At 44.3% G+C, this 20,830-nt stretch overlaps 1 protein-coding gene across 1 annotated transcript in view; it reads left to right on the top strand.

The window, feature by feature from the left end:
* rars2 (arginyl-tRNA synthetase 2, mitochondrial) overlaps positions 1-20,830 on the top strand; it is a 116,569-nt gene that overhangs the window by 50,845 nt on the left and 44,894 nt on the right. Inside the window, exons 9-12 of the mRNA XM_038799331.1 lie at positions 3,435-3,593; positions 6,308-6,414; positions 10,876-10,971; positions 18,669-18,729. Coding sequence (XP_038655259.1) covers positions 3,435-3,593; positions 6,308-6,414; positions 10,876-10,971; positions 18,669-18,729 — 423 coding nt within the window. The remainder of the gene's footprint in view (positions 1-3,434; positions 3,594-6,307; positions 6,415-10,875; positions 10,972-18,668; positions 18,730-20,830) is intronic.

The raw sequence follows: 20,830 nt of genomic DNA, 5'->3' as shown, positions 1-20,830 counted from the left end.
ATCCTGTGGCGCACCACAAAGACTCTCCTGTTCCTGCAGCTCTTTTGTTCTTGCCCCACTTCTAGTCCGTGGATCCATCCACCAGCCATACCAGAGGAGTAAAACCTACCTCATGCACTCAAATGCTTCACCCTTCAGGTGGGGAAAGACCGAAAAATGGCAAATTGAATGGGAGCCACCAACCAAATTGAATGGGAGCCACCAAATGTACAACTACTCACTCCATTACCGCCAGCCTCTTTAAACTTGACGTCACCCAAACCTCTGCTGCACATGTCCTTACTCGCATCAAATGCCATTCATTAGTCAACCCTGTGCTTGCTCGCGAACCTCAGCTTCTTGTTAAACAATGTCTTCATTTTAAGCTTTCGTTCTTGTTTTTTTTAAAATAATCTTTATTGTCACAGGTAGGCTTACATTAACACTGCAATGAAGAGATTGTGAAAAGCCCCTAGTCGCCATATTCTGATGCCTGTTTGAGTACACAGAGGGAGAATTCAGAATGTCCAAATTACCTAACAGCCCACCTTTCGGGACTAATGGGAGGAAACCGGAGCACCCGGAAGAAACCCACACAGAGACAGGGAGAACATGCAGACTCCTCACAGACAGTGACCCAAGCCGAAATCAAACCTGGGACCCTGGAGCTGTGAAGCAACAGTGCTACCCACTGTGCTATTGTGCTGTCCGAGTCCCTCAAATCAAATTACCTTGCCATACCCTATCTCTGTAATCTCCTCAAGCCCCACAACCCTTCAAGAAGCTTCCCCAATTCTAGTTTCTTGCGCATTCCTGATCATATTTACTCCACCATTGACAATCATGCCTTCAGCTGCCAAGGACTGAAGCTCTGAAATTCCCTCCCCAAAGCACTCCCCTGTTTTTCTTGCTTTTATGTTTTAAGATGCTTCTTGAAACCTGCATCTTTTGCCATAATATGGGGCTTGGTGTCAGATTTGTTTAATATTGTCCCTGTAGAGTGAGTTTATTCTGTGAAAGCTGTATGTAGACATGAGTTGTTGGTCATCTTGTTTTCGTTTTAAAAGATAGTTTATTGGAGGTTTTTAAAAATATGTATAGAGACAAAAACACATCCCAAAGTACTGCCAGGTTAAAGTCCAACAGGTTTGTTTCAAACACTAGCTTTCGGAGCACTGCTCCTTCCTCCTTCCTAACCTGGTGTTGTAAGACTTCTTGCTGTGCTCACCCCAGTCCAACGCCGGCATCTCCACATCAAAGTACTGCCGGCACTGATTCCACACCCGCAGTGTAGAGATTACCACGCGATTTGATGAATATTTATTTGGCGAGAAGGAGGATGCACTGAAACCAACACCCTCGAGGTGGTCCCCATACATGAGGTTTCTTCCACTCTTTCCCAAACCGACACTCTCCTCCATCCACTCCCGGAACTTGATAGTGTTTGCAGCTCAATAACCATTTTGTAAGTTTGGGAGCGCCAGGCCTCCCCCTCGTGTTTCCCTCTCCAGGAAAGCTCTCTTGGTTTGAGGAATCTTCCCCAGCCACACAAACCTCAGGATCTGCTTGTTAACCTTGTTAAAGAACGATTTAGGTAAGAAAATAGGGGGACCCCACAGGAATTTGAGCAGAACCACTATTTTTACAGTCTGAACTCTCTTGCCATATTGAGCTTGTATCCCAAGAAGATGCCAAACTCTTTCACAATCTCCATTATCCTACCAAGGCACTCTGCAGGATTATACAGCAGGAGGTCATCTGCATATAGGGAAACCCGGTATTCCAGTCCCTCCCTTACAATACCACTCCATTCCCTAGGGGCCTGGAGAACCATCGCCAATGGCTCAATCACGAGGGCAAAAGAACAATGGAGAGTGTGTGCAACCCTGTCTCATCCCATGCTGCAAAGCTAAGTACTTAGAGCTGACTTCATTAGTCAGGGCGCTCGCCTTCGGGACCTTGAACACCAATCTGACCTAGTTTACAAACCCCTGTCCAAACCCAAACCATTCCGGTACATCAAGCAAGTACGCCCACTCCACCCTTAACAAACTCCGTCTCGTCTTTCCCAGCCACATCCTCAAGTCCTGTAGCCAAAATCTTTGCCAGAAGTTTCACGTCAGCGTTCAGTTGTGAGATCGGCCGGTAAGACCCACACTGTTCGGGCTCTTTGTCCTTCTTTAGGGTGAGTGAGATAGATGCCTATGACAGAATGGGGGGAGCTCGCTCTCTGCCAGCTCTTCGTTATACATCCGCACCAACAAGGGGCCCAACAGCACCAAAATCACTTACAGAATTTGGCTGGAAATCCATTTGGGCCAGGACTGCATCGACCCCACACATTCCCATCACCTCTACCGGCCCCCAGCCCCTGCGCTCTTGTCTGTCCCACCCTCAGAAACTCTAACCCATCCAGAAAATATCTTCCCTCGATCCCGGTTGGAGGTTCTGACTGGTATAGCTTCTAATAAAAAAAAATCTCAAATTCCATTAACCCCTTCAGGTTGTTGCCTCTGCATATATTATTACCAACATCTTCCCAGATCTAGAGCATGATTGGTCCAGCTCAGAGTCTAGAACTATTTTATCGTCGGTATCGCCTCACTCTCCTCTCTCTCTTTCCTCTTTCTCTCTGGAAGTTTGTGCCTTCTCCTATGTCTGCGTGGTTTCCTCCGGGTGCTCCAGTTTCCTCCCACAGTCCAAAGATGTGCAGGTTAGGTACATTGACCATGATAAATTGCCCCTTTGTGTTCAAAAGGTTAGGTAGGGATACGGAGATAGGGAGGCACGGACTTAAGTAGGGTGCTCTTTCCAAGGACCGGTGCAGACTCGATGGGCTGAATGGCCTCCTTCTGCACTGTAGGGATTTTATGAAAACATTGCCATAATCCAGTCTGACAATGACCATGGCCTGGATGAGGATTTCAGCACAGATGATGATATGGAGTTGGAAGCGGGTATTCTTTTGTGACGGAATGGAAATGAGATGGTAAGCTCTGCTACAAAGCAGAGAAGTTGCTAAGGTTGCAAATGTTCTTGTTTAACCAGAGATAGTAGCTGGGAAGGTGGAGTGGGGTAGCCATCTGAGGTTAGGATGATGATTGCTTGGAAATAAAGTCTTGCAATGCATTTTAATTTAATTTTTTATTTCTGAATTCCTAACCCAGAACATTTTGTCCGCTTTTTATTTTATTTATGGAAAGTCGTGGACTGAGGAGCACAGAAATGAAAAGGCCCTGCCTTGGCATCAAGCAGACCAATTTTGATAAATTTTAAAAGTAGTTGTGTGCCATGGAGTTAAAAAGCCTTTTGTGGAGAGAAATTGTGATGGATAAGTATAAAGCTCTGACAGATGGTCAATAGTTAATGTTTAAACACCGACCCAAAATGAAAGCATGAAAAGCAACAGCAAAGCCAGCTCATCTGCACTAAATGTTCTTCTATTTGAATTCCAGGTTTATGTTGAAGTGAACAAAATGGCAGAGAACAGTGAAGACATTCAGAAAGCAGCACAAATATTCTTCAAGAAGCTGGAGGGAGGGGACGAACATACTTTGTCAATGTGGGAGCGGTTCAGGTCTATAAGCATTGATGAATATGAGAAGATTTATCAGGTGTGAAATATTAGCTTACAATTATTCCAGCTGATACTGAGGCCATGATTGAATCATGGTCTGGAAATGTAATCCAGTGCCCATTTTAAAGTCATACATTCTGTCAATGTTGCTGCCTATTTCTATATTATTACAATTAAATTGGACAAGTGAGAGCAACTTTGGAAACTGTGTCCCAGATGTACAGAACTAAGGAGCTGAGAGAATTGGAAGGACCGCAGAGGATCTAACGTCGACCGGGTGTAATTACAGCAATTTACTTAAACAATATGCATTATAAATGTGAACACAGGAGTTTATAATTGAAAAATTGCCCACCTCCCCCCCCCCCCCCACTCCCAACATACAAAATCAGATTTGACATTTAACATTTCTTTCCATCTTCATGCTACGTGGATGTTGCCAGAATTGGAAAATTCTCAGTGACTGGAGGGCATGGATTTAAAGTGGTTGGTAGAAGGATTAGAGGGGGACTAAGGAAGTTATTTTTCACCGAGGGTGCTAGGGGTCTGGAATTAACTGCCTGAAATGGTGATCGAGGCAGAAAACCTCATTTCATTTGAAAGGTATCTGGATGCTCAACTACAGGGCTATGGACCAAATGCTGGAAAATGGGATTAGGCTGGGTAGTTCGTTTATCGGTTGGTGCAAACACGATGGGCCAAGTGTCCTCATTCTGTGCTGCACAATTGATTTGATTCTATACTATTGCTGCCCTATACCCAAAAGTGCTCTCTTTGGAAGTGAAACTTGGACACTAGAGAAACACCATCTGCTCGAACCAGACAAGGTTTCTAACCATGAAATAGCTGATAAAGAAATTAGCTTTGACTTGGACAACAAGGCAGAAATGTAATATATGTGACTTGGAGAAACCTCATTTTTGATCATGTAATGACTAAATCTGGGGAAATACGTGAAGGAGACAGCTGTTACTCTCCATCATTGCATTGTCAACAAAGGTGTGGAGACTTGATTAACCAATATTAAGTCATAAACCACAACCTTGAATTCTTAATATCTGCGATGTTGCAAAAGTTGTAAAGCCAAAATCAGATTTTCCTTAACAAATAGACTATGGGTGTCAGAAGAATAGTTGACGTGGATTGTATTTGCAAACGCCTGTGTATAAATCACCACCCCCCAGCCTGCCTAAGGAGAAAAGGTTTGGGGGGAGGGCAGCAGCTGATGTACAGAGATTAAATTAGAACTTGCTAACTTTGCTCCGTCCACTTTCTTTTATAGTTTTCCCTCCTTTCTCCTGAAAATAAAGGAAGAATAAAGCAGATAGTAAATGAAGGTTTTGCCTCTGATAGATTTATCGATATCATAAACCCATCCTTCATTTTTTTTGTCTTTATATTGAGTTTTCACGTTTTGTATTTCACAACCCGTATGTTATATCTTACACTTTACATCACCACGCTGACGAGAAAAAAAACAAACGCAATGACATAACAACAATGAGCAAGAAATAAAAGGAGATAACCCCACCACCACCACGAGACAGCCAGTCTGCAGGGCTGCCAATCGCCAGCCAGGATTCTCTGGCGGGTGATCAGGGAGGCAAGGGCATTCACTCCCCTCTCCATGAAGAGTTCTGACTCTTCTGAAACCCCGAAGACCAGCATGTTTGGGCATGGCTCCACCCTCACTCCCACAGCCCCTGTCATGGCCTCAAAAAGGCTGTCTAGTACTCAGCAAGTCATGTAGATATGGTTGGCCAGTTCTCCCTGGCACGGTTCACATTTGTCCTTCACCTCCAGAAACAACCCACTCGTTCAGGTTCTGGTTAGGTGCACTCTGTGCACCACCTTTAGCTGCGTTAGGCTCGGCCCTGCGCATGTGGAGGTGGAGTTTGCCCTGTGCAATGTTTCGATCCAGAGTCCTCTCCCTATTTCTATGCCTAGTTCCTCCTTCCATTTTTCCCATGTAGCATCCAATGGGGAGCGTACCTCCTCCAACAATCGCCAATACAGGTCCCCACAGTTTCCCTTCCCTAGGTTGCCCACGTCCAGCAGTTCATCAGCTAACTAACGTCCTGGAGTGTACGTCGCCGTTTCATACGGAGGAAGTTTGAACCTGTCCTTTATAAATGAATTTATCTAGTGTATTGAGATTTTTCTTCAGCGTACCTTATTGTTTGTTTGTATGTGGTGGGGGTTGATGCGTGCGTGTGCATGGAGGGGGAGGAAGCGTGAGTTTGCGATGAGGGGAGGATGCGTGTGGAGGGGAGTGCGTGCATGTGGAGGGGGGGTGCGTGTGTAGGAGGCCATTCCTGCTTGCGTGTGGAGGGAGGATGTATGCGTGTGGAGGGAGGATGTATGCGTGTGGAGCGGGCCATGCCTGCTTGCGTGTAGAGGGGGGTGCGTGTGTGCGTGTGGAGGGGGTTGCATGTGTGTGGAAAGGGGGTGCGTGCGTGTGGAGGGGTGATACGTGCGTGCGTGGAGGGAGAGATGCATGCGTGTGGAGGGGGGTGCGTGTATGTGAGGGGGAGTGGTGGAGGAGGGTTGCCTTGTGTGTGTGTGTGTGTGGGAGTGGCTTATATTCAACACAGTTTTGTGATCAGGTAACTTGGAACATTGATTAAATAGATTTTGACTTGTTTGTAGTTGATCTAAACTGGGTAGTGTTTTGTGATTTTTATGCAAGGCTTGGTTTTGAAAGTAGTCATTTTAAGTTAGCCTAATGTTTAAATTTGTGTATTCCAATAGCGGCTTGGTGTGCATTTTGATGAGTATTCTGGGGAATCAATGTACCAGGAAAAAGCACAGGAGGTACTATGTCTGTTGGATCAGAAAGGACTTCTCAAGAAAACAAAGTAAGGTTAGACTTCAGTGGTTGTACTTTACGAAAATGTCATTGTAGAACGCTTTTTTAAAAAAAAGTATTAAAACAAAAATGAAGACTGTTGGAAATATACAGCAGATCAGTCGACGTTTAAAAAGAGATTATTTTGGGGTGGACTTTTTCATTAGAACTGCAAAAGGAAATCTGGATGATTTTGCTTGCTTCCAAATGAAGTTACAGCTTGACAGTCCTGGGACATGGGGCTGGTCCTGAAGAAGCCTTGAGGCAGTAAGTTGGAACATCCCAGCAAGATTTCAACAGGTGTTACCCTAAAGCATTTGAAAGCTGTTCGGAATGAAGTGTTCTTAAAAAGCCATTTAAAACATGTTGGCCCTAATTCATTGTCTTGACAAATTGTGTATGGCCCCATGGGCTTGCTCTTGTTTTGTGCTTTGTGATTTTTTTTCACCAAAGCTTTTACGTTAAACAGTATTCTATTGGACACTATTTAATTGAGGGGCTGAATGCTTTGGTCGAGGTACCAGATCATTAGTGACCTCTTTGAGCCTAAGTTTAATTTACAACCTTGTAGTCTGTAAATCACCAAGACCACATAGTTCCACCTCTGCAAAGCACTCCCTCCTCATTATCGCTGTCCCTTCCTCTACTCATCTATTGCTGTAATCCTCACCCATGCCTTTAGCGTGGTCAATCCATCTACCCTGCACATCTTTGGGTTGTGGGGGCGAAACCCACACAAACACGGGGAGAATGTGCAAGCTCCACATGGACAGTGACCCAGGGCCGGGATCTGACCTGGGACATCGGCACCGTGAGGCAGCAGTGATAACCACTGTGCCACCGTGTTGCCCTTGAAGCCTACCTCTTTAAACAAGTTTTTGTTCACCTGTACTCATGGCTGTTGTGGCTCTACGTTGCAATTCATCCGATAATTCTTTGGAATGTGAAATGCGCTGAGTTAGTGCCAGTTGCTTTTGGTCATCAAAGCTTCAGAAGCAGCCTGATTCTGGTCAATCAGGTTTAACGTTTTAAGGCCATAAGACATTAGAGCAGAATTAGGCCACTTGGCCCATCGAGTGTGCTCCGCCATTCAATCATGGCTGATATTTTCTCATCCCCATTCTCCTGTCTTCTCCCCATAACCCCTGATCCCCTCATTAATCAAGAAGCTATCTGTCTCTGTCTTAAAGATACTCAGTGATTTGGCCTCCACAGCCTTCTGCGGTAAAAAGTTCCACAAATTAACCACCCTCTGGCTGAAGAAATTCCTCCTCATCTCAGTTTTAAAGGATCGCCCCTTTAGTCTGAGATGGTGTCCTCTGGTTCTAGTTTTTCCTACAAGTGGAAACATCCTCTCCATGTCCACTCTATCCAGGCCTCGCAGTATCTTGTATGTTTCAATCTCCTTCTAAACTCCAACGAGTACAGACCCAGAGTCCTCAAACGTTCCTCATACGGCAAGTTCTTCATTCCAGGGATCATTCTTGTGAACCTCCTCTGGATCGTTTCCAAGGCCAGCACATTCTTCCTTAGATACGGGGCCCAAAACTGCTCTCAATACTCCAATTGGGGTCTGACCAGAGCCGTATACAGCCTCAGAGGTACATCCCTGTTCTTGTATTCTAGCCCTCTCGACATGAATGCTAACATTGCACATGTCTTTTTAACTGCCGACTGAACCTGCATATTAACCGTAAAAGAATTGTGAACAAGGACTCCCAAGTCTCTTTGTGCTTTTGATTTCCTAAGCATTTCCCCATTTAGGAAATAGTCTGTGCCTAAATTCTTCCTTCCAAAGTGAATAATCTCACGCTTTTCCACATTGTATTCCATCTGCCACTTCTTTGCCCAATCTCCAAGCCTGTCCAAATCCTTCTGTAGCCCGCCTGCTTCCTCAATAATACCTGTCCCTCTACAGATCTTTGTATCATCTGCAACCGTGGCAACAGTGCCTTCAGTTCCTTCTTCCAGATCATTTATGTATATTGTGAAAAGTTTTGGTCCCAGCACCGATCCATGAGGTATACCACTAGTCACCGGCTGCCATCCTGAAAAAGACCCCTTTATCTCCACTCTCTGCCTTCTGTCCGTCAGCCAATCCTCTATCCATGCCAGATCTTATCTTTAAAAACCATGAGCTCTTAATTTATTTAACAGTCTCCTATGTGGCACCTTGTCAAAGGCCTCCTAGAAATCAAAATAAATCACGTCCACTGGTTCTCCTTTTTCTAACTTCCTTATTACCTCCCCAAAGTTTTCTTAGTTTTGGCATTTTCCTGACAAGGGTGAGCCATTCTTTACTGCCTAATTACATTAAAAGGAAACTGTTGGCATCATGTTTGTGTGAACCAGACTAAGTATTGTTAATTGGTCCCCTGCCCTGAGGAAAATTAGTGAACTCATTTGAGTTTTTTTACGACAGCTTGGCTCCTTTGGCCCAGTGGCTGGTTTAGCACAGGGCAAAATAGCTGGCTTTTAAAGCAGACCATGGCAGGCCAGCAGCGCAGGTTCAATTCCCGTACCAGCCTCCCTGAACAGGAGCCGGAATGTGGCGACTAGGGGCTTTTCACAGTAACTTCATTTGAAGGCTACTTGTGACAAGCGATTTTCATTTCATTTTGTAATCATCCTGGTGCCAGACTTGTTGAATTCAGATGATCATCCTGCCTTGGCGAGATTACAGGCAACCTCTGGGTTTGCTGGCCCAGTGCCATAACCACTCGGCTAGTTCCTTAAACAGGAAGCTGAATCCTTTTCAGATCCATTACAAGGCTTATTATTACAAGACTGGAGCTTCATCCCATTTGCTGAAACCATCTGGTCAGTGATAATCACCTCCCGATATATTTTCCTTTTCCTTTTTTATGATGTGGTGCCAGTTCTTCATTGTGAAGCTATGTTATCTGTCTGCATTATCCATGTTTAAATCCATCTGCCATTCTTAAGGTTTTCAGTCAGGTCCTAAATAAATCCGTTCTCTTGAGATTTTCCATCTACCTGGAACTAAGGTGGCCATAGGGTCTTGAAGTTTCTTCCTCTGTTTGTTGACTTGTATTTCTGATATTTGTACACAAATGAAAAATGTCTGCGATAGTATTTTGCTTTTGGACAACTGACATTGTCTTTCGGACATGGAATAGGCAAACCTTTGGAGCAGTAACATGCCCTCAATCAATCTAGATCTCTCTAGTGGCCGCACATTTTCTTATATTTATTACATAGCCAGTAGATCCATTGTAGAACCGAGGAAGGATTGCTGTTGTTTGAGATTACACTTTTGGGGTAAGTGCCGCCTGCTCGGGTCGGTGTGAAAGATCTCACAGCATTATTTGAAGGTGAGCAAGAGAGGTCTCTGATTTCCCATCCAGTCTTTTGCTCTCAGTGACACCCAACAGAAATGGACAGATAAGTTAATTCATGGTGGGATTCAACTGTAGGCATATTGGCTGCCAATGCAGCTTTGTAACAATGAGTGCATTGCAGAAGTAATTGAGCATGCAGTGCGAGGGGCTGTGCTGAGAATGTTATCGGAGCTATATAAAATAATTTCTTCCTTTTGTCACGTGGATTCGTCTAGCCCCCCCCCCCCCCGGGCCTTGAGTGCATAATTTGGGCTGCACTTCAATGTAGTACTGATGAGGTGCTGCACTGTCTGGAGGTGCTGTCCATTAGGTAAGATGTTGAGTTGCCATTCTACTTGACTGCTCAGGTGGACTTGCAGGATGATCTTCGACAGTTTTAATAAGACGAGAGAATTCTTCGATCACCGAGCCAATAATTGAATCATATTTGAAATAAAAGTGGAAACATTAATCACATGCAGCTTGGATTGGATTGGATTGGATTTGTTTATTGTCACGTGTACCAAGGTACAGTGAAAAGTATTTTTCTGCAAGCAGCTCAACAGATCATTCAGTACATGGAAGAAAAGGGAATTAAACAAAATACATAATAGGGCAACACAAGATATACAATGTAACTACATAAGCATTGGCATCGGTTGAAGCATACAGGGTGTAGTGTTAATGAGGTCAGTCAATAAGAGGGTCATTTAGGAGTCTGGTGACAGTGGGGAAGAAGCTGTTTTTGAGTCTGTTCGTGCGTGTTCTTCCTTCGGGCTCGGGTGATGCCAGGAGCTTTAGTCTGTTCAGGAAACCAGGCTGGATAGATAGGAATAATCATTCCTCAACATTATCAAAAACTAGATTTGAAATTCAACCTCACAATTTTTCTGTTGTTAAAACCAATTTGTGGTCACTTCCTTGTTTGCTACATGACTCACTTTGTCATGTTTCCTAGGAGAACACTAATTGCGCTATCACATCCCCATAACACTGCAAAGCATTTTACAGTGAGTAAAGTGGTTTATGACAAAACTGCTTTTCTTTATTCCTTCCTTGAGAATGAAAACTTTATGCTTGCAAAGTAATAAAAAGTTATCTCTATACAGGTATCTTTTTTTTCCCTAAAGGCAAGGAACTGGAGTGGTTGATCTTTCACCAAATGGTGATCTCTCTGTTTACGCCAAAATTGTTCGTTGTGATGGGACGTCCCTTTACTTGACCAGGTGAGCTTTTGTTTTCCCAATTTTAAAGCATTTTGTAACCATGCACAAAGTATTGGTGAGATTTCAATATTTATTCATCCAAATGTCCATGTCTGATACTAGACAATTTAATATAGCTGTTCTTGACCAGCCATATGTCTGCTCTGGCAATGCTTTCGTTTCTGTAGGTTTTCACATGTTTTTCTTAGTTTCACATTTAAAGGGATTTAAATGTTGCAATTCTAGTCATGAAGCACAGTTTTCTCTGGTGAAGTGAATCCTGATCTTCACACAGTGAGTGTTTGGAGCCAAGTCTAAATTTGCAAAGTCGGTGAATAGACTTGCCATAAATGTAATTAAAGTAAAACTCGAAAACTTGAATTGGAAATTTCAGCTGTAACTAAATGGTAACTCTCTGCGACAGCAAGAATGTCCACTAGTACTCCATCCCAGAGGGGTAGTGTGTGGGTTGATGTTCACAATAGCTTGCACAGAGGGTTTTCAACCCTAACCATGTCATTGGTTAGCACGGTACGGTTAGCATTGGGCGGCACGGTAGCACAGTGGTTAGCACTGTGGCTTCATAAGCTTACATTAACACTGCAATGAAGTTACTGTGAAAAGCCCCGAGTTGCCACACTCCGGCGCCTGTCCAGGTACACTGGGGGAGAATTCAGAATATCCAATACACCTAACAGCACATCTTTCAGAGCTTGTGCGAGGAAGCCGGAGCACCCGGAGGAAATCCACGCAAAAACGGGGAGAATGTGCAGACTCCGCGCAGACACTTACCCAAGTCAGGAATCGAACCTGAGACCCTGGTGCTGTGAGGGAACAGTGCTAACCACTGTGTTACTGAGCCGCTCAAAGCTGGAGAGAACGGGAAATGGAGTCAGATTTATACTGTAGTGGGGAGGTATGGAGCAGTGGGCTGGATAGGGGGCCAGCAATATGTGGAGATTGACAAAGATGCTGAGGACAGAAGACAACAGGAATGTAAATGGCAGTGATTAAGACTAAGAGGGTGGCTGATAGTGGCACATAAAGAGTTTGAAATGTGTGAATGGCAGAACAAAGGTGAGCAGTGTGTCAAAGGGTGGCAGGGAACAGGTGAGATGGGGGCGGGGAACAATGGTGAGGGAAAAGCAGGTCAACGGAAGAAATGTTAAATTGATGCAAATAAACGGGGGAAAGGTGGAGGAGAAAGTTCACAAATTGAAGTTGTTAAACTCAGTGTTAAGTCCGGAAAGCTGTAGCGTGCCTAATCGGAAGATGAGGTGCTGTTCCTCCAGTTTGCGCTGGGCTTCACTGGACCATTTGCAGCAGGCCAAGCTCGGACATGTGGACGTGAGAGCAAGATGGTGAGTTGAAATGGCAAGCGACAGGAAGGTCTAGGTCCTGCTTGGGGAGGACCAATGGTGTTCTGCAAATCAGTCACCCAGTCTGTGTTTAGTCTCTCCAATATGGAACACTGGGAGAGAGAGAGACTTTGAAACTCTTGAGTAAATTGTCACATTGGCATATTCAGTGGATCCCTAATATTAGATGTTAGTCATTTGCAAATTTGCATCAATCCAATCTTGAGGCAATCGATGGGCTCCACGAAATATGTCCAATCACTATATACAGCCATCAACAAAGCAGACGGGCTTGAACTATGGCCGGAATGGTGACGGTATAGAAGTAGGAATTCCATCTGTTTTGTTCACACTGACCACTGAGTCACTCTCTGCTCACTGAGACACAAAGGGGGCATTTGAGCCCTGGAAATGCTGAATGAAAAAAAACGCATCCCTAACATCAGAGAGCTGAATTAGAAGGAACGAGTAAATAAATTCAATGGCATTGACTTGAGTTGCATCAAAAAAATTATGTGGGCTGGTAAATTATATTGAAGAGTTAATCCATAGAATTTACAGTGCCAAAGGAGGCCATTCGGCCCATCGAGTCTGCTTTCAATTTAAACCTATGCAATAAGTTGGAGTTCAAATTAGTCAAGGGAAACTCGAGAGTGAAGTCTTCACACAGTGATAAACAAAATGCTTATGATGGAGGCAAAATTTCTGAAATCGAATCGTCGTTGAAACTTTTGAGCATTATTGGATCAAGGCATAGTAGATTGTTTCCTGATGCATCACATTATTTAGGATCATAGGTTGCCAAAATTACACAGTAGTTTGAACATCTGAACCGTTCAGCATGGACGACAAAACTGAACACTCCCGAGCTGGATTCAGCCCATTGGCTTTGTGCTGTTCATCAATAAGCTGATAACGTGAGAAGTAAGGAGGGCCCTCCTTTGAATTTTCCCCTATCAGCATGATGGGAAACATGTTTGCTCAGCTGAGCATAAAGTACATTGTAGACAATCTGTTACTTAGAACTTCTACAGATGAAAAAAATTAGATCAAAAATTACAACTGACTGGAAAAAAGGTTTATGTTCCCAGTTGATGCGGTGCATTGTAAGCTTTAGCATGTTGGATGGTGCATAGTGATCAGTCTGCTTGTCATCTTTTTCTTTCATCTCTTTCCGCTTGCTAGCAATACATCTATTGTGAAAAGAGTGTGCATTAATCTCTCCTGCCGATAAATAACCTCAATCACCAAGTCCTTTTGTAGAGCCTCCCTGTGGCAACATGTTGCAAATTGGCTAAAATACAGGGGACTCTTGAGGAGACCTGGCTTCCAGACACATGGCATTATGGCCCACTGACGTGTGGTTATTCCCTGGTGTCCAGAACAAGATCCCAACCTATGGGTAAATAGCCACACTGCCTTGTAGGTATTTCTCTCTCGAGCGAATAAAGGAATAAAACCCTACTGAAAATCCAGAATGGAGTCCCATAGGCAATGAACTGTCATCAGGCAGCTTTCTGGCAACTCCTGCAGCTGTGCTGGTCCCAAACAGTACTGGTTTTACCCACTCCGTTGAACAATACCAGAAATGTTGAGGGGGGGTTCTTGATGGTTGGTCTTCATATTATTTGCCCATGCCTGGAGGGGATACTCCACTTGGTAGTTTATGTTGGCACAATACGAGAAGAAACTTTGTTCCAAGCAGTTTGGAACGGTGTGAAGAAAGCAGAAGGTAAAATAAATGACCAGATGGCAGAAGAAAGAGCCTGCCAGAAGGGAAAAAAACGTCAGTCATGCTTGGGCCAATGCTATTCACCTGTGGACGGGCTTCCACTCGCGAATCAATCTCTGCAGCCACAACGATATTCAATACAGAAGACTAGCACGGTAGCATGGTGGTTAGGATAAATGCTTCACAGCTCCAGGGTCCCAGGTTCGGTTCACGGCTGGGTCACTGTCTGTGTGGAGTCTGCACGTCCTCCCCGTGCGTGCGTGGGTTTCCTCCGGGTGCTCCGGTTTCCTCCCACAGTCCTAAGATGTGCAGGTTAGCTGGATTGGCCAGGCTAAATTACCCGTAGTGTCCCAAAAAAGTAAGGTTAAGGGGGGGGTTGTTGGGTTACGGGTATAGGGTGGATACGTGGGTTTGAGTAGGGTGATCATTGCTCGGCACAACATCGAGGGCCGAAGGGCCTGTTCTGTGCTGTACTGTTCTATGGTTCTAAGTGACAGACTCCCTGGGCGCAGGCTGTCACCTCCCAAAACGGACGGATCTCTAACTGAAAAGAATTAACTTTGTCTGCCCTTTTTTCCTCATAAGACTTGCTTTGTGTTTTGATTCGGCGATACACAGCAAACCAGACCATGGGTGGGTTAGTTATTTTGAGAAGGGGTCTTAATTGTATTTTTCTTGATCTTTCAATGCTGTATCAGTCAGAGTCCTATATGTGCTCATTTTTCAATTAAATCAGATTGACAATCCATGCATTCTCTGGAATCTTCGTTATTCATTGACTTCCCAAAGTATGGCAAATTTGATGCCACAGAAAATTCCATTGCTGCACATATATTTCAGTCCCTCACCCCCAATGTTTGGAGTCAGTCCACATCATTGTCTAAAAGGACGTATCATCTGAACAGTTTGGATAACGTAACTTAGTAGTTTAAAAGCATAATTTTCTTTCTACCCCACGATCCCCTCGTTCCCTGAAGGGGAAAAAGTCCAGAAAATCCTGTTCCACCAATGTGTTGAATTGGTTTACAACCCAACCTGTAATGTGTAAGCACACATTCCTTTCGTCCCACCTAATATGTAGGTGAGGCAGTGAACGGGAGCAAAGCAAGTTCTTTATTGTTCCTGCACTAAATTTCTGATATATTGTTTTTAAACCATAGTGAAATATTTAGTACAAGTGACTTCCACCCTCATGATGATGATTGATTGATAGATTTATTGTCACGTACTGAAGTGCATTTTTCTGCAGCCACAATAGACAAAAAGAATAATCAACAAAGTACATCGACAAATTGTGATTGGTTACAATGCAGAACAAGGACCAAACAAAGCAAATACATTTTTTTTTTGTTTAAGAAAATTTTATTTGGAAACATCAGAAATGTTACACCTAACAGGGTGCACTTTTATGAATAGGCATTCATCTTACTACTGGAAACATTTACGTGTGCCTCAGGATGTTAAAAACACAAGTGGAACTCGCTCCAATATCAGTACACAAAAGTAGGATTATGATCAGATCCAATCTTTAACCAATTATTACATTCAGGGAGACCTGAGCAAATACAATTAGCGACAGTGCAATAATGAAATGAATGAATATGAAAATCGCTTATTGTCACGAGTAGGCTTCAAATGAAGTTACTGTGAAAAGCCCCTAGTCGCCACATTCCGGCGCCTGTTTGGGGAGGCTGTTACGGGAATCGAACCGTGCTGCTGGCCTGCTTGGTCTGCTTTCAAAGTCAGCAATTTAGCCCTGTGCTAAACAGCCCCATGGGGACTCCAGAAATCTTACTCCATAATAACAATGTATGAACATTTTAAATCGTTTATAAATAAAATCAAGTGGAAGAAATGAAAACGTTACAATCCTAATTGAATCCTCGTGCTCCTCAACAATAATATGGATTGGAAATTGCACATGTGTTCAGGAGCCACTCAACCCGGCTCTTCAAACCAATACAATTCAATATCTAAATACACACAGAACAGACAATAACAAAGCAAATACATGAGCAAAAGCAACATAGGGCGTCAGGAACAGATCAGTCTGAGGAAGAGTTGTTGAGTCTAGTAGCTGTGGGGAAGAAGCTGTTCCTATGTCTGGATGTGTGGGTCTTCAGACTTCTATCTTCTGCCTAATGGAAGGGTCTGGAAGAGGGCAAAGCCTGGGCATGAGGGGTCACTGACAATGCTGTCTGCCTTCCCAAGGCAGTGGGAGGTGTAGACAGAATCAATGGCAGGGTGGCAAGCTTGTGTGATGCGTTAGGCTGAGTTCACCACACGCTGAAATTTTTTGTGATCTTGGGCCGAGCAGTTGCCATACCGGGCTGTAATGCAGTCGGATAGATGCTCTCTCTGGCACATCTGTACAAGTTTGTGAGAGTCGATGCAGACATGCCGAATTTCTTCAGCTTCCGTAGGAAGTACACAGAACACAACAGACAGCACAGTACAGGCCCTTCAGCCCACGATGTTGTGCTGACCATTTATCCTAATCTAGGATCAACCTAACCTACACTCCTTCAATTTACTGCTGTCCATGTGCCTGTTTAAGCATTGCTTAAATGTCCCTAATGACACTAACTCCACCACCTCTGCTGGCAGTGCATTCCACACACTCACCACTCTGTGTAAAGAACCTTCTGACGTCTCCTTCCTTCAATCACCTTAAAATTGTGTCCTCGTGACAGCCATTTCCACCCTGGGGAAAAGTCTCTGGCTATCCACCCTATCCATGCCTCTCATCACCTTGTACACCTCTATCAAGTCACCTCTCTACCTTCTTTGCTCCAGTGAGAAAAGCCCTAGCTCCCTCAACCTTTCTTCATAAGACATGCCCTCCAGTCCAGGCAGCATCCTGGTAAATCTCCTCTGTACCCTCTCCAAAGCATCCACATCCTTCCGATAATGAGGCGACCAGAAATGGGCACAATATTCAAAGTGTGGTCTAACTAGGGTTTTATAAAGTGGAGACGTTGTTGGGCTTTCTTGACTGTTGCATCAATGTGAGTGGACCAGGACAGACTGTTGGTGATGGTGACCCCCAGGAACTTAAAGCTATGGATCACATCCACTTCGGAGTCATTGATGTAGATGTGGGGGGGGGGGTCATGCTACGCTTCCTGAAGTCGATGATCGGTTCCTCGATTTTGTCAACATTCAGAGAGAGGTTGTTTTCGGTACACCATGCAACCAAATGATCTATCTCCCTTCTGTAGTCTGATTCATCATTGTTTGAGATCCAACCCACGACAGTCATATCATTCACAAACTTACAGATCGAATTGGAATTGAATCTTGCCACACAGTATTGAACTATTTTGGTTGAATGAAAATGGAGAATGTTATGAATTATCTTGTAACTGTGACAATAATCCATTCATTTAAACTTAAAACTCCAGTTAATTCATTGGTCTAGTTTGTTTAATAGGCAGAGGGATGATATGTCATCAAAGTAAGGAAGATTTGTATAATGTACAAGCATGAAGATACTTTAAAGGTTTGTAATTAGAGATCAGTGCATTGCACTTCAGTACAGGAACTATTATTAGCTTCCTAATTTATGAGGGACATCTCAAACACTGAAATATTCTTCAGCTAAAGTAATAAAGTGTTAACATGTAAGTAATAGGAAATGTGATGAAAAACATTGACAGCTATTTTCAGTGGTGTCTATTTAAAAACTACTGAGACAGATTTTTTAAAATAAATTATACATGTGAAATAACTCCGTTGGAAAGCCTTTAATCCCTTCACCCGGATGAACAGTTAAAACAGATAGCTTTCTGGTGGTTTGGAGGCCAGTTCTGTGGAAAATGGACAATTTGGATCCACTGATTTTAATTACATTGTTCTTCTTCCTGAACAAGTTGGTAGTAATCATCTTGGACCATTCAAACCAGAGTCCCCTGATAGGCACCAGGGTGCGATTTTAACTCCTTCAAAACCTATTGCCGTGCAGAGTTAAAGTTGGGTCCTCAGTTTATATAATAATTTACGTTTTATGGGGAGCGCAGTGGTGAGCACTGTCGCTTCACAGCGCTGAGACCTGGGTTCGATCCCGGCCCGGGTCACTGTCCGTGTGCAGTTTGCACATTCTCCCTGTGTCTGCGTGGGTTTCGCCCCCACAACCCAAAAGGATGTGCAGGGTAGGTGAATTGGCCACGCAAAAATGCCTCTTAATTGGGTACACTAAATTAATTTTTTTTTAAGAAAAAAATAATAATTTACATTTTGTCTTTGCACCTTATTATTTCTGCTCCTGTTCACCAATGAAAACATTTTCTTTGCAAAAGTGTTATTTTCATTTGGGCAGCTTGACAGTATCACTCTAAAGTTGAGATGAGATTCCTTGGAGATTATCGGCATTTGCAGGGAGCAATACCCCCACCCCCTTTGGTGGTGGTGCCTCTGTTTTGGATGATTAACTATTTACCATATGTAACCTTATTCCACTGCCAGAATTAGGAAGATTATTTTGCTCTAACTTGACCTTCTGAGAGGAAATATCCTATAGTACCTGTATTTACCTGATGAAAGGTTTTTTTGATTATATCACCTAATTTGTGGAAACAACAGATCATTCATGGAAATAATTGCTGTTGTTTCACTATTTTTGTTTGCAGAGATGTTGCAGCTGCTATTGATCGAATGAAGAAATATGATTTTGACCAAATGATTTATGTGGTAGGTAATGAGAGAGAGAGGTTTTATGAGAAATGCTCTTGGGTGGACAAACTTTGCGAGTCATGTACTTTGAGCAGTCTGGTGACGTATGATCTAGTTTGTTTGGATCTGCAATCATTACTCATTGTGACATAATAACTAGGAGCAGGAGTAGGCCATATGGCCCCTTCGAGCCTGTTCCGCTATTCAATAAGATCATGGCTGATCTTTTGTAGACTCAGCTCCACTTTCCCGCCCAAACACCATAACTCTTTATTCCTTTATTCTCCAAAAAACTATCTATCTTTGAAAACATTTAATGAAGGAGTCTCAACTGCTTCACTGGGCAGGGAATTCCATAGATTCATAACCCTTTGGGTGAAGAAGTTCTTCCTCAACTCAGTCCTAAATCTACTTCCCCTTATTTTGAGGCTATGTCCCCTAGTTCTGCTTTCACCCGCCAGTGCAAACAACCTCCCCACATCTATCCTATCTATTCCTTTCATAATTTTATATGTTTCTATAAGATCCCCCCGCATTCTTCTAAATTCCAACGAGTATAGTCCCAGTCTACTCAACCTCTCCCTGTAATCCAACCCGCTCAACTCTGGGATTAACCTAGTGAATCTCCTCTGCACACCCTACAGCGCTAGTGCATCCTTTCTCAGGTAAGGAGACTAAAACTGAACACAATGGGCGCGATTCTCCACCCCCCACGCTGGGTGGGAGAATAGCGGGAGGGCCTCCCTACATTTTTCACGCCCTCCCGCTATTCTCTTCCCTCTTTCCCCCCCCCCCCCCCCCCCCACGCCCGACCCACGCCACGAATCGCCGCTCGCCGTTTTTTATGACGAGCGGCGATTCTCCGGGGCCAAGCGACCGGGCCTTCACGCCCGTTTGAACACGGCAGCAACCACACCTGGTCGCTGCATTCGTGAAACCGGAGCCGGATGCCCGTTTGGGGCATCCAGGGGCCCGATTGGGACGGGAGCACCGCGACTGTGCTCCGGAGGGGACAGGCCCGCGATCGGTGCCCACTGATCGTCGGGCCTGCGTCCAAAACGGACGCACTCTTTCCCCTCCGCCGCCTGGCAAGATCAAGCCGCCACGTCTTGCGGGGTTGGCGTTGTCCAACCTGCGCATGCGCGGCTGACATCGGCCGCGTCAGCCAGCGTGACGCTTAGCTTGCGGCCTTGATGACGGTCGTCAAGGCCGCGCCGCCGTGACGCAAGGGGCTGCGCTCCTAGCCCCGCCCGGGGGGGGGAGAATCGGCCCCGGAAGTGGGCGTGAAGGCTGTCCCACGGCAGCCTTTACGATTCTCCGCATTTGCAAAGAATCTCGCCCAATACTCCAGCTGTGGCCTCACTAACACCTTTATATAGTTGCAGCATAACCACCCTCGTCTTAAATTCCACCCCTCTATCAATGAAGGACAAAACTCCATTCGCCTTCTTAATCACCTGTTGCACGTAAACCAACTTTTTGCAACGCATGCACTAGCACACCCAGGTCCCTCCGCGCAACAGCATATTTTAATATTTTATCATTTAAATAATAATCCCTTTTGCTGTTATTCCTACCAAAATGGATGACCTCACATTTATCAACATTGTATCCAATCTGCCAGACCCTAGCCCATTCAGTTAAACTATCCAAATCCCTCTGCAGACTTCCAGTATCCTCTGCACTTTTTGCTTTACCACTCACCTTAGTATCGTCTGCAAACTTGGAGACATTGCACTTGGTCCCCAACTCCAGATCATCTATGTAAATTGTGAACAATTGTGGGCCCAACACTGATCCCTGAGGGACACCACTAGCTACTGATTGCCAACCAGAGAAACACCATTAATTCCCACTCTTTGCTTTCCATTAATTAACCAATCCCCTATCCATGCTACTACTTTACCCTAAATGCCATGCATCTTTATCTTATGCAGCAATCTTTTGTGGCCCTTTGTCAAAAGCTTTCTGGAAATCCAGATATACCACATCCATTGGCTCCCGTTATCTACCGCACTGGTAATGCCCTCAAATTATTCCACTAAATTAGTTAGGCACGACCTGCCCTTTGTGTTTGTGAACCCATGCTGCATCTGTCCAATGGGACAATTTCCATCCA

Source organism: Scyliorhinus canicula, chromosome 6 (assembly GCF_902713615.1).
Source record: "Scyliorhinus canicula chromosome 6, sScyCan1.1, whole genome shotgun sequence".
Taxonomy (NCBI): Eukaryota; Metazoa; Chordata; class Chondrichthyes; order Carcharhiniformes; family Scyliorhinidae; genus Scyliorhinus; species Scyliorhinus canicula.
This window is presented reverse-complemented; position numbering and strand designations above follow the sequence as displayed.